This window comes from Seriola dumerili, unplaced genomic scaffold (assembly GCF_002260705.1).
Source record: "Seriola dumerili isolate Sdu_G_001 unplaced genomic scaffold, Sdu_1.0 BDQW01000331.1, whole genome shotgun sequence".
NCBI classification, from domain to species: domain Eukaryota; kingdom Metazoa; phylum Chordata; class Actinopteri; order Carangiformes; family Carangidae; genus Seriola; species Seriola dumerili.
In genome coordinates, this window is record NW_019174586.1 from 7,865,780 (window position 1) to 7,878,084 (window position 12,305).

General features: G+C 37.7%; 1 protein-coding gene across 4 annotated transcripts in view; it reads left to right on the forward strand.

Moving 5' to 3' along the window:
* The first annotated feature begins 438 nt into the window (after nt 1-438).
* Nucleotides 439-12,305, forward strand: part of diaph2 (diaphanous related formin 2) — a 397,964-nt gene continuing 386,097 nt past the window's right edge. For all 4 annotated transcript variants that reach the window (XM_022759875.1, XM_022759878.1, XM_022759876.1 and 1 more), the window contains exons 1-2: nt 439-470; nt 1,135-1,520. In XM_022759875.1, coding sequence (XP_022615596.1) covers nt 1,437-1,520 — 84 coding nt within the window. In that variant the 5' untranslated portion in view covers nt 439-470; nt 1,135-1,436. The remainder of the gene's footprint in view (nt 471-1,134; nt 1,521-12,305) is intronic.

The window sequence follows — 12,305 nt, forward strand, 5'->3', positions numbered from 1 at the left end:
GTTTAGTACAAAGACTGGTATCAGAGGGAAACAACTAGCTCCACCCCAATCTCATTTGTTTAATCCAAACAAAATCTGCAGTATTTAAATGTAAATGTACCATTTTAGGGGGGTTACACACACACACACACACACACACACACACACACACACACACACACACACACACACACACACACAGGGTGTGCTTTGTTGCCGCAGATTCCCGCCCTGTTTCCGCGGTCATCCCTTCATAATTCAGTCATAGATCTATTCTTACAACTGGCTGAATCCTATCCGTTTGCTGTGAAATCAGACTGACCTCGTCGTCATAACAGTCTCCTCCCCTTCAACGCCACGCCGCAGTTATGACTGTCAGATAATCTGACCAATGGCAGCTGGAGTCCCCACTCCTTACGTATCTCACAGGCCAATCTGAAACTTGGTGGGCGGAATCATCGTGGGCCTGGCATTCAGGTTTGGTTGCAAAGGTAAGCCCTGGATGGGATTTTGTGAGTTTTCTTTGACATGTTATTTATTGTTCACTTTGTAATTTATAGACTTGTATTATATGTGCTTGTGTAATAGTGTGTCTGTTAAAATAAAGAATGTTCGCCTGGTAACGGTCGTCTATTAATGCTAGCCTGGCCAAGTGCACAGCACTGCAAAGTATTCAAGCACAGAGAACAACGGTGATTTTCCACTACTACAACAACTGCTCATTAATTCTGATTAATGACTGTTTTGTCGGGCAGATAACCGCCTTGTCAGTGCACACTGAAAACTGTCATTGCCTCCTGGTTGACATGAAGCGGTTTTTGTCGGTTACTACTATGTTATTGCTAACTTACACGATCGTAAGTTTGCTCTCTGTAACAATTTAGCCCGTTTCCAAACACAGGGCTCTGTCTATAAGTGGGAGACACATTGGTTTAATTTTTTTTATGGAGCTGTCTATAGCTATATCTGACGTGTTTGTTTACATCTGTTTTAACGCTCACAATATGCTGGCTTGTGTCAATGTGTTTGCACTCTGCATACTAACACTGCTGCACAGGGAGACACGTGTTAAGGCAAACAGTTGTGCAAGTTAACACCAAAGACATTATGATGGACTAAATAATTGTTGTTGACATAATGTTATGGTATTTTCAGAAAGCTTTCCACCGCGGTTTGAACTCGCTCACAGCTGAGCTGAGGAGACATCAGGACGGAGACCATATCCTACCACACCTCTTCTTCTTTGAGCAGCCTTTTCAACTGCTGGATACCAGCGGGAACTATTTGGAACCGGCCAATTTGAATTTATACTTTATCTTTAAACGGAATGGATTTTGAAAAGACCTAACCTGGATGTTTTGCTGCATAAGTGTTGTTAACATCGTGCTGGTGGAGTTTCCCAACTTTTGAAGAAGTCACATTCAGTCTTTCAGGAGGGGAACTAACTTGAAGCTGAAATGGATCAAGCCAGCGGTGGGGAGGACCCAAATAAACCCTCTAAAAAGAAGTCCAATGAGGATGAGGGTAAAAACAAAAAGCTGGTAGGTACACAGAATGGCTCAGTGCTGTTGCATGGAAGCATTGTCCAGTGAACTGTCACATCATTTAATCCCACAAACAGCGGTTAATTTGACCCTCAACTTTAGTTAGAATGAGAAAGTTGCATTACTCCAATTTTATGAGTTTCACTTCTCTACATTTTACTCCATGTAAAAACTGCTTTTTTAGGCCTATTGCATTGAACATTGGGTTTTTATTATAGTTTGTAGTAGTCAGTTAAAATCTTTACGTGAAGTCAAATCAAACCAAGCCAAATGGAAACATAACTCAAGTACAGTTAGTAAACAGCCTGTTGTCAATACAGAACATCTCTGCCTAGTGCAGGATGAGGCTGAAATAGTTATTGATGTGTTGTTATTACTATTTAATGTATCCTAATACAGAGCAGCTAATAGCTGTTGGAGTTGAGAAAAAGAGATAGTGTTTCACTGAGTGCTTTACTTTTCAAAGCACTCAGTGCATCATGTGATTTTTCCTGTCGATACATCTCCTACTAGTTCTTTAAAGAGCATTGTTGTTGTGACAAGTGGGCTTCAATATGTATTTTAATATGTACACAAAGACAAAGTTCAGTTACTGGATGACTCATTGCAAAGTTTGATGTCCGTGTGGTCTGAGGTGGTTTTATGAACTGTGCACATGTATGTTATTGATAAAACTTATCCTTGGTCAGCGTGAAGAGTATTATCAGCACAAGAAATGAAATTCACAGGACAGTGTCTATTAGATAACAACTGAAAACTACAACAACATTCATTCCATTTACAGCAACTCCATTGGCTTGACCTACCGGAATAACATATATAGAGTGAAGAGTGTGCTTATTTATAACCCAGAGTCTCAATCATTGCCGCTCTAGTGCCATAAAGTCATTCCTACATGCCATCCTTTGCTTGGAAATGACATCACAAGATTTGGGAGGTGTGGTGGTGGTTGTGGTGGTGGTGGTGGTGGTGGTGCTATGTAAGATTTGTGTGTGGAACAATCACTTGTGCTTGACAGCTAATGCTGTACTGTAACTAATTTCTTCAACTATTGCAGTACTCCCAAACAGTGTCTCTTATTCCCAAGAGCATACAAATCTGTAATAGGCTTATTTGGTAAACTGTAGCCACAGTCTTGTATTCACTGTCTTGAGTGGAATGTAAAACTGTAAATCTAAACTTTATTAAAGAATATGTTACGTGCATGTAACTGTTTACACACTATCTGAAGCAGTAGGGACCAGTGGTTGAAAGTAAATTTTCCATGACCAAAGACAAAAAACTTGGCTGGTGTTGATCATGGTTTCTTTTTTTTCATGTTTGTCAGCGTGGAAAGCTTGGCTGCTGTTGAACTTTCTGGATGACATCACCTCTGCACAACATATGATTGGTTATAAGTAAAGTTGCTTTTTATTATGGCTTAACTATGATTGTTTGTTTATTGGTGGGATTGGTCAAAAGTTTAATCACAGCCACTGTTACCAAACAAGGAAATCAAAAAGGAGCAATTTGCTAGCGTTTCTGTTTTTGTAGGAAATGACTGAGCCAAATTAGACTGATTGCAGACAATGAAATGGACTGCTAATGACTTTACTAACACCTCAGTTGTTTGCTTAGGTGATGTTTCTTGTTGCTCTGGTATCAAATTGTCCTAAAAGTGAGACACCAGGAGCACCACTGCTGTGTTTCAGAATGGGAAAACAGTTTTTAGCTTGTAATCACTGGTTGGTCACAGCAAAGTTAAGGTAAGGGAAAGTGTGACCACATAACAAATGCCAGACAGGAAATCCCAGAGTGGACTGAAAAGCGTGCACTCCCAGAGCTACTAAAAGGTGTTGTCTTGAGAAATTGTAACGACACCCTGTGACTCTTGAATAGCAAGTTTAAAGTTGTTTGAAATGGTGTCTGGATAACACCAGCACTCAGCAAATCAGTATTGAGAAGTCTCTGTAAGATCACTGCTTTTTGGTTCTGTGAAGTGGATTCAGGGCCAAACTGTTGCTCATACCTCCAGCCAGAGCAGACAGAGGCAAAGGAAGTATGAACTGTGGCTGTTGCAGAAATCTCAACACAGCTCTTATTTTGAGGGAGGAAACCATTATTCACCCCTGGGTGGAGCCATGATCTGTCCTCTTTTGTTTATCCCCACTTTTTAGCTGCCCCAATTTTTAGTGTAGTGCGAAGTTTGTTTGCAGCTAATAAGCTGAAATGTCGAAGCATGAAGGTATATGCATGGTTTAGTCAGTGAAACTGCAAAAGGGCAAATGGAATGCAAAATGCAATTCATGTTTTTGGTACAGTCAAGCAGAAGATTATTCATCTCACACTAACAAAAATGTCTTGTCTGATAGTTTGACATTTGCAGATTTACATTTACTTCAGGAACAGTTTGTGAAATCTCACATCATGTAATCCCACAAACAGCGGTTAATTTGACCCTCAAGTTTAGTTATTAGCATTTATGAGAGTTTCACTTCTCTACATTTTAAGCCTATTGCATTGAACATTGGGCTTTTCTTGTAGTTTATAGTAGTCAGTTTAAACCTCAACTTAAAGTCAAATCAAACCAAGCCAAATGGAAACATAACTCAAGTACAGTCTGTAAACAGCCTGTTATCAATACAGAACATATATGTTTTTACCATATATAGGGCTATAGGATTACATTCCTGACATGCTGTGTAGTTTGTGTTGATGTGGTCTGCACAAAAGAATGGGGTAATATTTATCTTGAGCATAATTAAAGGAGAGGTTGTCACTGCTTTTTACTAAAAACTACCGTTTGCAAGGCTCATAAGCAAAGTGGCAGACACTGCTGGTACAGTTTGGTCTCAACAAACTGAAATCAGTATTTAGAGGAGAAACACTGAAAGCTGTGTGTTTGTTTAACAAGTCACTGGTCAGGATTACATCACAGAAACACCATTTGGGCTTTGTGCCCAGGATGTAGATACTCAGCACAGCCAAGGACATTAGAATAACACCACAGTCTTCAGCGATAGAAATGATTCAAAACTTTTCTGTGGTTTGTAGCTAGACTTTGTGATAATGTCCTTTCCTTGAAGTTGTAACAACATGACATCCAACAAAAACAGGCTGATGGAATGAGGTCCTTTTAAAGGAATTCAGGGGAGCCAGTTTGACAGAAAGGGAGAAATATTACCCCTCTGCATACCAGAGTAAAAGATGACCTCATATAGAGCAGCATGAGGGAAAAGTAATCCCTGTGCGCCCATAGAATAGTGTGTGACTTCACGTCACAGACTGAAATTTTGGGCTATATTAATAAATAAAATTTGACTAGGACCTAGTTTATTTTTAACCTAAATCGGAATGCAGAAAACAGTCATTTATTATGTGCCTGTATGTATATGGCATTTAATTGCTTTAATTCAGTGTAGTGTTGTGGGTTTTTCGTGAGCCATGATTTCGAAATATCAGTTACAGTAATTTCCTCCTCTCAAGAAACCTTGTCTCGAAGCTAACAGCTAATGATTTAAACTTTTTACTATGAAATATGAACAAATAGATTGTGTGAAGTGGGCTTGCATCATGTAGTTCGGCATATATATCTGCACTAAAAATTTAGTATCGTATGACAGTCTTGTGACATGCAGTGTTTATTTGCTGATCACAAAACTATTGACCCACAGATCTATACCTTGTGAAGAGGAATGTTATTGTTGAATGGCTTTGCTGTGGTTTTAGAGAATCTGTTGTAGTGAAGTACCAGTAATATAAAAGCGGAGATTTGTGATACATCAGTTATTTTCAAATGAAGAGCTCTTGAAAGAGCTGAAGCACACAATATATTTGTCAAAAGCATTAGCAGCACTTCAGCAAAGTTTTAAAATTTTAATTTGTATTCAACAGCCAATAATGCTCTGTTTGAAGTAATAAATGTCTGATCAAACTTGTAATTTGTAGCTACAAAACAGAGGTACCAATCTTCATAGTTTTCTTGGAAGGTAACTTCATCGTTGTAATGTGATCAGTCAGTCATGGCACTGATATTTTGTTTGCCAATTACAGGCTGTGCTTGTCAGTTTTTGCTTTCTAACGAAAGGATTATAGGTGATCAGTATCTAAGTATCTGGTGCATCAAAAGGATTTATAATGGTAAGTAAAAGAGTAGTAAGTTAAGCAAAGCACACAGGTCACATTCATGTGGGTCCTAGCTCACACTAGTATTCTGGGTAATGAGGGTGGAGAAACTGGTCTAGTTGCACAGTGTAAATATTAAAATTAAAAAGAGTGGAGATGCTTATTCTTTATGAAAAATCAAGAACACAGACAAAAGACATTTAGATTTAATGCATAATTGAAGTGGTGTTGCGAGAATAAGTGTAACAATACGTAGAAATGAGGACTTAATAATCGGATAAAAATGGGACACATATTATATAACTAAGTATCTGACTTAATGAACACTATCAAAAGTTAAACATGCAGGAAATATGTAGTAGAAAGACCGGATATGGTGAAGAAGAAACAGAAATTGGGGGGGGGGGGGGGCTGCAGGGTGTATGTGTCAGTGTTAGCCCAAAAACTCAGTGCAGTGTGCTGCTCGTTACCTACTAGCTACAGGTACAGCGACAGGTGCAGCTAATTATCGTTAACGTTAACCGTCTCCTGGCTACTGTTCAGAGCTACGGTGTGAGAAGGTGACGGTGAAAGTGTGTGGAAATACTTTGACTTCGAGGCAAATGAGCATGACAAACCAAAAGGACACCAGCGAACCTGTACGCGCAAGATATTACAGGGCATTATCACCGACAAAAAGTGCTACACAACGTTGGCCTTGCGCTGTAAAAGACCTACATGAGAAGTTTGAGAGGTTAGTAACTGCTACCATCCCAGCAGCACTAAAACGTTGGCCATTGTTGAACTTTTCTTAGCTGTGTGTGTTGTGTTGTTGGTCCAACGGCCGTTTCTAATTGGCATACAAGCTAGCTAAGGTTAACCTTACCATGCCCAGACATGACCGCAGCTGGTGTTAATTTGATTTGGAAAAAAATGATCCTCACATTTATGCTATGAAGTATTGATACTATGGCATGGTAATTTGCTGTAAACTTGACCTGGTTAAATTAACTTGTGGTCTTTCATGCTTATGTGTCGCATAGGCACATGCCCATCATTGTCTGTTATTTGGGAGTGTTTGCAAATTGTAATGGACCTTTATTAATTAAACTGGCCCTCAGTGATTGTAATCATGCTTGTCATTTAGTCAGTCATTAAAGTAATTAAGACTTCAGTAATGAATGGACAGTTCAGCACTAGGCTACTTAAGCAATGCCATTTAAAATGAGACCCTGGACATGGGAGATTAGTCGAGTAATGGCATACAGAGCCCCACACCCTACTGATGCAGTGTTTCAAAGTGTGTTAAGTCATATAAAGTTATTTATCATTTGTTGTTTGTCAGTTTATTCATATGGATTTTTAAAAGATATTCCAAGTCCCCATATAGAATCCTGTTGCCTAGAATAACATCATTAGGCAGTTTTTCTCTGAATCAATTCTGAAATTCTTGAATGACGGCTGGAAATTGTAGTTCCAATATATATTGTAATGGACATGAGAAGAACCAGAGAAGGTAATTAATGTTTTGCCAGATCGAAAGAGATATTGATTCACTTTATATTTATCAGGAATACATGTCTGAATCAAGAGTACAACATGGCAACATTGTAGTTAACCTGCTTTTGACAGTTTTAACAGTATCATATTGTGAATCATATTTAATGGATTACTGTGCTGTTGCTGTTGGAAGGTTTGGCATTTGAAGCGTTTGACACTTTGATACATGAGCTTTAGGGAAGCCTGAGGGATCCTTTTAGGTCACGTTAGCATGCAGTTATTGGAAGTTGTCAGCTTGTTACATACTTGAGGCTGTTGTGTATTGTCTATCTCCTGTTTGGTCAATGTAAACAAGTTTTATGTCATGTAGGCCTGCCTTTTTTCTCTTACTCATGTGCAGCTTTGAATTTTTTTCACTTTTACATTGTCTTATTGGGTGAATATAACTGTGTGTTCATGAGATGTGTGAAAAACGGCAGGAAACGGACCACATGTGAGTGTTTTAATAATGGCATTCAGGAAGTTGGAAAGAGGAAGTGGTGAAGAATGCTTTAGTCACACAGTGGAAGAAACTAACAGACTCACTGCTCAGTGTCACTCTCTGACATGAGCCCTATTCATGTAAATCAATGGATAAACACTTGAGAATGGGAAATTTATTTGGCTGCTTCAGTTACATATTACAAAGCCTGAGACTTAACTTGAGCATCAATACATTTAAGTCTTCTTCATGTAACAATACGTGAGTCATTTGAAGTTGTTCATAGTTAGAGAGACAATACTTTGATGATTCATGAGTAGTAGGCTGTGTTTTGGCTGAACTACTGCAGAGTCAGATGAAGGCCATGCTGAAGGGGGTTTCCTGCTCTTTTACTTATTTACTTTAATTATATTTAAAGATTGTGAGGGTGGAGCTTTCTCTTTTGCTTAATTTGGTGAGAACAGGTTCCACTGCCACTGATATGCTTTATTTCACTGTGGGTTGTTTGACAGCTGTCTTCACACCTTTTGTAATCAGTGACACAAGTTGCAAATATGAGACAGAGTGTGACATTAGTTGCAAAAAGAATAAATCTAACTAAAAGTGTATTCGAGAATTGATCCATTAAATTTAAATTTTAAAAAAATTACTTGTCGAATAAACCTCTTCATGTAATGTGGGACATGCTGTGAAAGGAGGTCAATGCAGAATGACTATTCACCGGCTGATTGACTTGATGCACTGCCTGACACACCGCTAGTGAGAAAGGCATTATACAGGGATATCATGAGTCATTGTAGTTTTTTAAAGTTATAAAAGACTCGCAATAGCTATGGTATTGTAGAATATCAGAAAGGTATGTGACAGGTGTAATCACGACCATGATAGATATGGCATATTGTCAGACATTGGGATTCGATTTTTTTTTTTTTTTTTAACATTTAGTTGATTAGCATTCTAGTTATACATAGTATCATTAGCTACTAGCCAGCAAACAGCCTACAGATAACAACAAGGTCATGAGTCCATATCTCTTTTGCACATGACATGTAGTTTGTAAAATACATGTGATATCATAAAGAATTTAAGAAAATCTAAATAGACTATATTTCCATCCTTTCTTACAAACTTCAACTTTTCTTATAGCTGCATATCATGCAAGCCCTCAAGGGTACAGTACTTGTAATTTGCTTTCCATGTGACAGTGATAACCTGAGGGCAGTGCTGTGCTAGTCTGCAGTCACATTGTCAGGCCATTCAAATCTTAGTTCTACTGGCTGTTGTGTGCTTTCCCTTTTCAATAGATTCTGTTTTAGGAAAGTATAAACAGTACCAACACTTTCCTGAAATAATAAGGTTACCACGGACTCATGCCCTTTTAAAGCACTTTAGCTCTTGCAGAAATGCTGTGCATTCTTTATTTTTTCCTTTTTCCTTTTGCAATTTAATTACTTGTTTAGGGAACTATTTTGGGATATTTTGAGTATCTCAAATTCAAGATTGTGCCCAGTGAAGACTGCATCTGTCGGGACTTAATTTTTTCGTTTAAGAGAACAACCGATATTCTGTGCTTGATTAAATTATTCGTAATCCTGTTTGCAAAGAAGATGCTAGATTTTTCTATGCCAGGATAAGAAGTTGTGTCTCCTGGTGTCTCCTTGTGTGTGTTAGTTTGCCATATGTGTACGCTTGTGGCAATGCCTACAGTCACTCTGTGCTGTACAAACTCCCAGAATCCTTCACTCTGGATTTTAGTCTCACTTTTACTCACATTTGTGATGACTAACTCACAGACACGTTTTCATATGGATATCTCTATTCTCACTTCAGATAAAAGTGGCCTTACTCATGTGTTTTTTCAGAAAAAAAATCTGTCATTGTCAGTCTGTTAGGTCATGTTCTCTTGGTGTTGTTGATCTTAAAAAAGTGAATTAGTGAAGAATGCCTGTCACAAGAGTGACATCTTCAAATAGCTACTCTTGTTCAACCACTGGTCAAAACCCATATATATCGAATTGCAAATCCTCACATTTGAGAAGATAGTATCAGAGTATTTTTCGTTTTTGCCAGATTAATTACTTAATCAGTTAATCAGTTTTCCGGAAAATTATTTATTGTATTATTTAGTGTATTATGAATTATTGTAAATATTTGAAACCAATTTATATGAATATATTTTCTGTAAAAGAGGTTGAAAAAAGGATGTTTTTATTTGTTAATTTACATTAATTTAAATGAAGAATGGTCCATCATTTATTAGTACTGTATATCCCTAGCATGCAGTTTTGTTGTTAACTGACTGAGCAGTGTCCTGCTCCTAGTAGCAGGTTTACTGGATTCTCTTGTCAACTGAGTAAAACTCAGGAAACCTAGGAAGAGGAAAACAAAAATCTCAGAAGTCTCACAAATCTGGAAAATTGAAGATCTCCTGTGGTTTTTACTCTGCAAACTTATTCAGACAACTCAAAAACACCAGGAGAGAGCAATTTTATTTCTATGTGGTTACTGAAGTCAGTTTTGATAGTAAATATATTCTAAATGGATAAATGCTCCCCAGATAGAGTTTGTATATAAGTCACATGAAATTGCCAGCTGTAAATGGGGTCTTCGATTGTCTTATGGCCTCTTTTCCCTACTTCTTTGCTCTATTTGAAAAGGGCATACTCACAGTGCAAGCATAAAGATTAATTGGATAGATTCTATCAAGAAGTATAGATGTTACTTATGCTTTCATAAATCTTTTGCAGCGGTTTAGGCTATGTTGTGTACTACCTCTCTGAGTTTACAAAGACGGCCATTGAGAAGACTGTGTAACAAGATTAATTTAGACAAATTAATTTGTTTAGACTATGTCTAATTCAGTTACTGGTATGGTGGTTCCTTTCTGATGCAACTTCATGCCCCAAAATTGAGCATGATATTGGCAATGCTGTACATCCTATCTGATTACACAAGACAAATTATGTAATTTTGATGTTTATGGCTATGACTAGCAAACATGAGTCTCAAATGTAACTAGAAGAAAGTATTGGTATGGCCTAAAGGCCAGTCAGTTACAGGTTTGTCTTGCACAGTAGGATTTTGGTGGTGCTTAGTTGTTCTTCAGTGTAAACGGGTTATTGGTTTCCTTCTTGAAGTAATACATCAAATATTTTTAGAAAAAGGTTTAATAATTAAAACCTGTTTTCAAATCTGTTATATGCATTTAATGGGACTTTGGACACATGGCTCCACACCATTATCTAGTAGGAGCTCTAGTGCACCCTATTGAAATGTTGAGGAGCAACACCCCAAATTTAGTCATTCAGAAAAGGTGTGTCTTAAATGGTGCATCTTAAATGTGTTTCTGGTCTGTGATTTCATAATGGGCATAGACACCTATCAGCTGTCACTCTTACAGTCTTTGTACATGTACCATCATTCACTTGTGGTCATTTTTTCATTTTAAATATATTCAACCCATGCTGTGAATTTTGTCAATGACAATTATTCCTTGCCATTATGGTAGGCTGTATTGTGATTTATCACCACTTCTTTTTGTTCTGCTGACAGATAAATATCTGGTTTGGAAAATATAGTTTTTGGAGTTTAAGGTGTGTTGCGATTAGTGCATTTGTCACTGCATTTTTTATTGCTTCGTACAGTTACTGCCCTTAAGGGTGCATTCATATTTAAAAGCTGTGGTGAATTGGCTAACCAGGTTTTCCATGCAGCTGTTTGGACAAAACAATGTTGTGAGCTTTATCTCCATGTAATGTACTCCTTCACTAATTGCACACAAATAATAGGAGATACTTGAGTAACTAATAATTTTGCACAAGAAATGAAAGAACATAAGTGCACTCTGCAATCTGTAAATGTCGGAGTCACAATCTGAATCATCCAGACCATTGTGCTGATGTAAGGTTTTTAGTTGTTTTTTAGGTCATCACTCCTCACTTAGACCACAAAGTTCCTGTGTAATCAGTTTCATATTCACATTGCACATTAAGCATCAACACAGTTTCTCGCTAGGACAGAAATGAAGATCAGTGACACCCACATGTATGTAAAGGCAGAGTGCACTGTTAATCAACAGACTATATATAGTTTAAGTGTCAACATTATTATTATTATTATATTGACACGTGCTTGTCCATCTATACTCCACTATACTGGAGAATTAATTAATAATGGATGGATCTGATACAATACTTTCATTTTCGGTAAAGACATCTTGGCCCTTCATTTTACTAGTAATGAAAATGAATGAACATTTTAAGAGAATACAGATTTTCCACTATGAAAACCCAGCTTGACTGCTGAGCCACTGAAGTGTACATACCAGTGCAATAGGCGTATTATAAAATCTGTACATTTTTCCTAAATTTCTCACAGCTCTTCTGTTAGCATTTGGAATTGTCTTCCCCCAGGAAACATGACTTTATTTGCAACACTGATAAACAGGTGTGAGTGTTTCTAACCCTTACTATCCTGTAGCTGAACTGAGCAGTTGATTAAACGGGGACACAGGATAGTTACATGAAGTTGCCAAGAACTGTCAGCAGAGCATTGCATTACAGTCCTCAGCCAACAATGGCTGGCTCCCAGTAATCCCTTGTTATTATTAGAACTAATTAAAGTAAAACCTAATTTCCTTTTAAACCCATTTTACAAAGGCATCGTGGCTACTGATTTTATAGTGATAGTTCCAGTGAGTGAGTTAAAATGACATCATA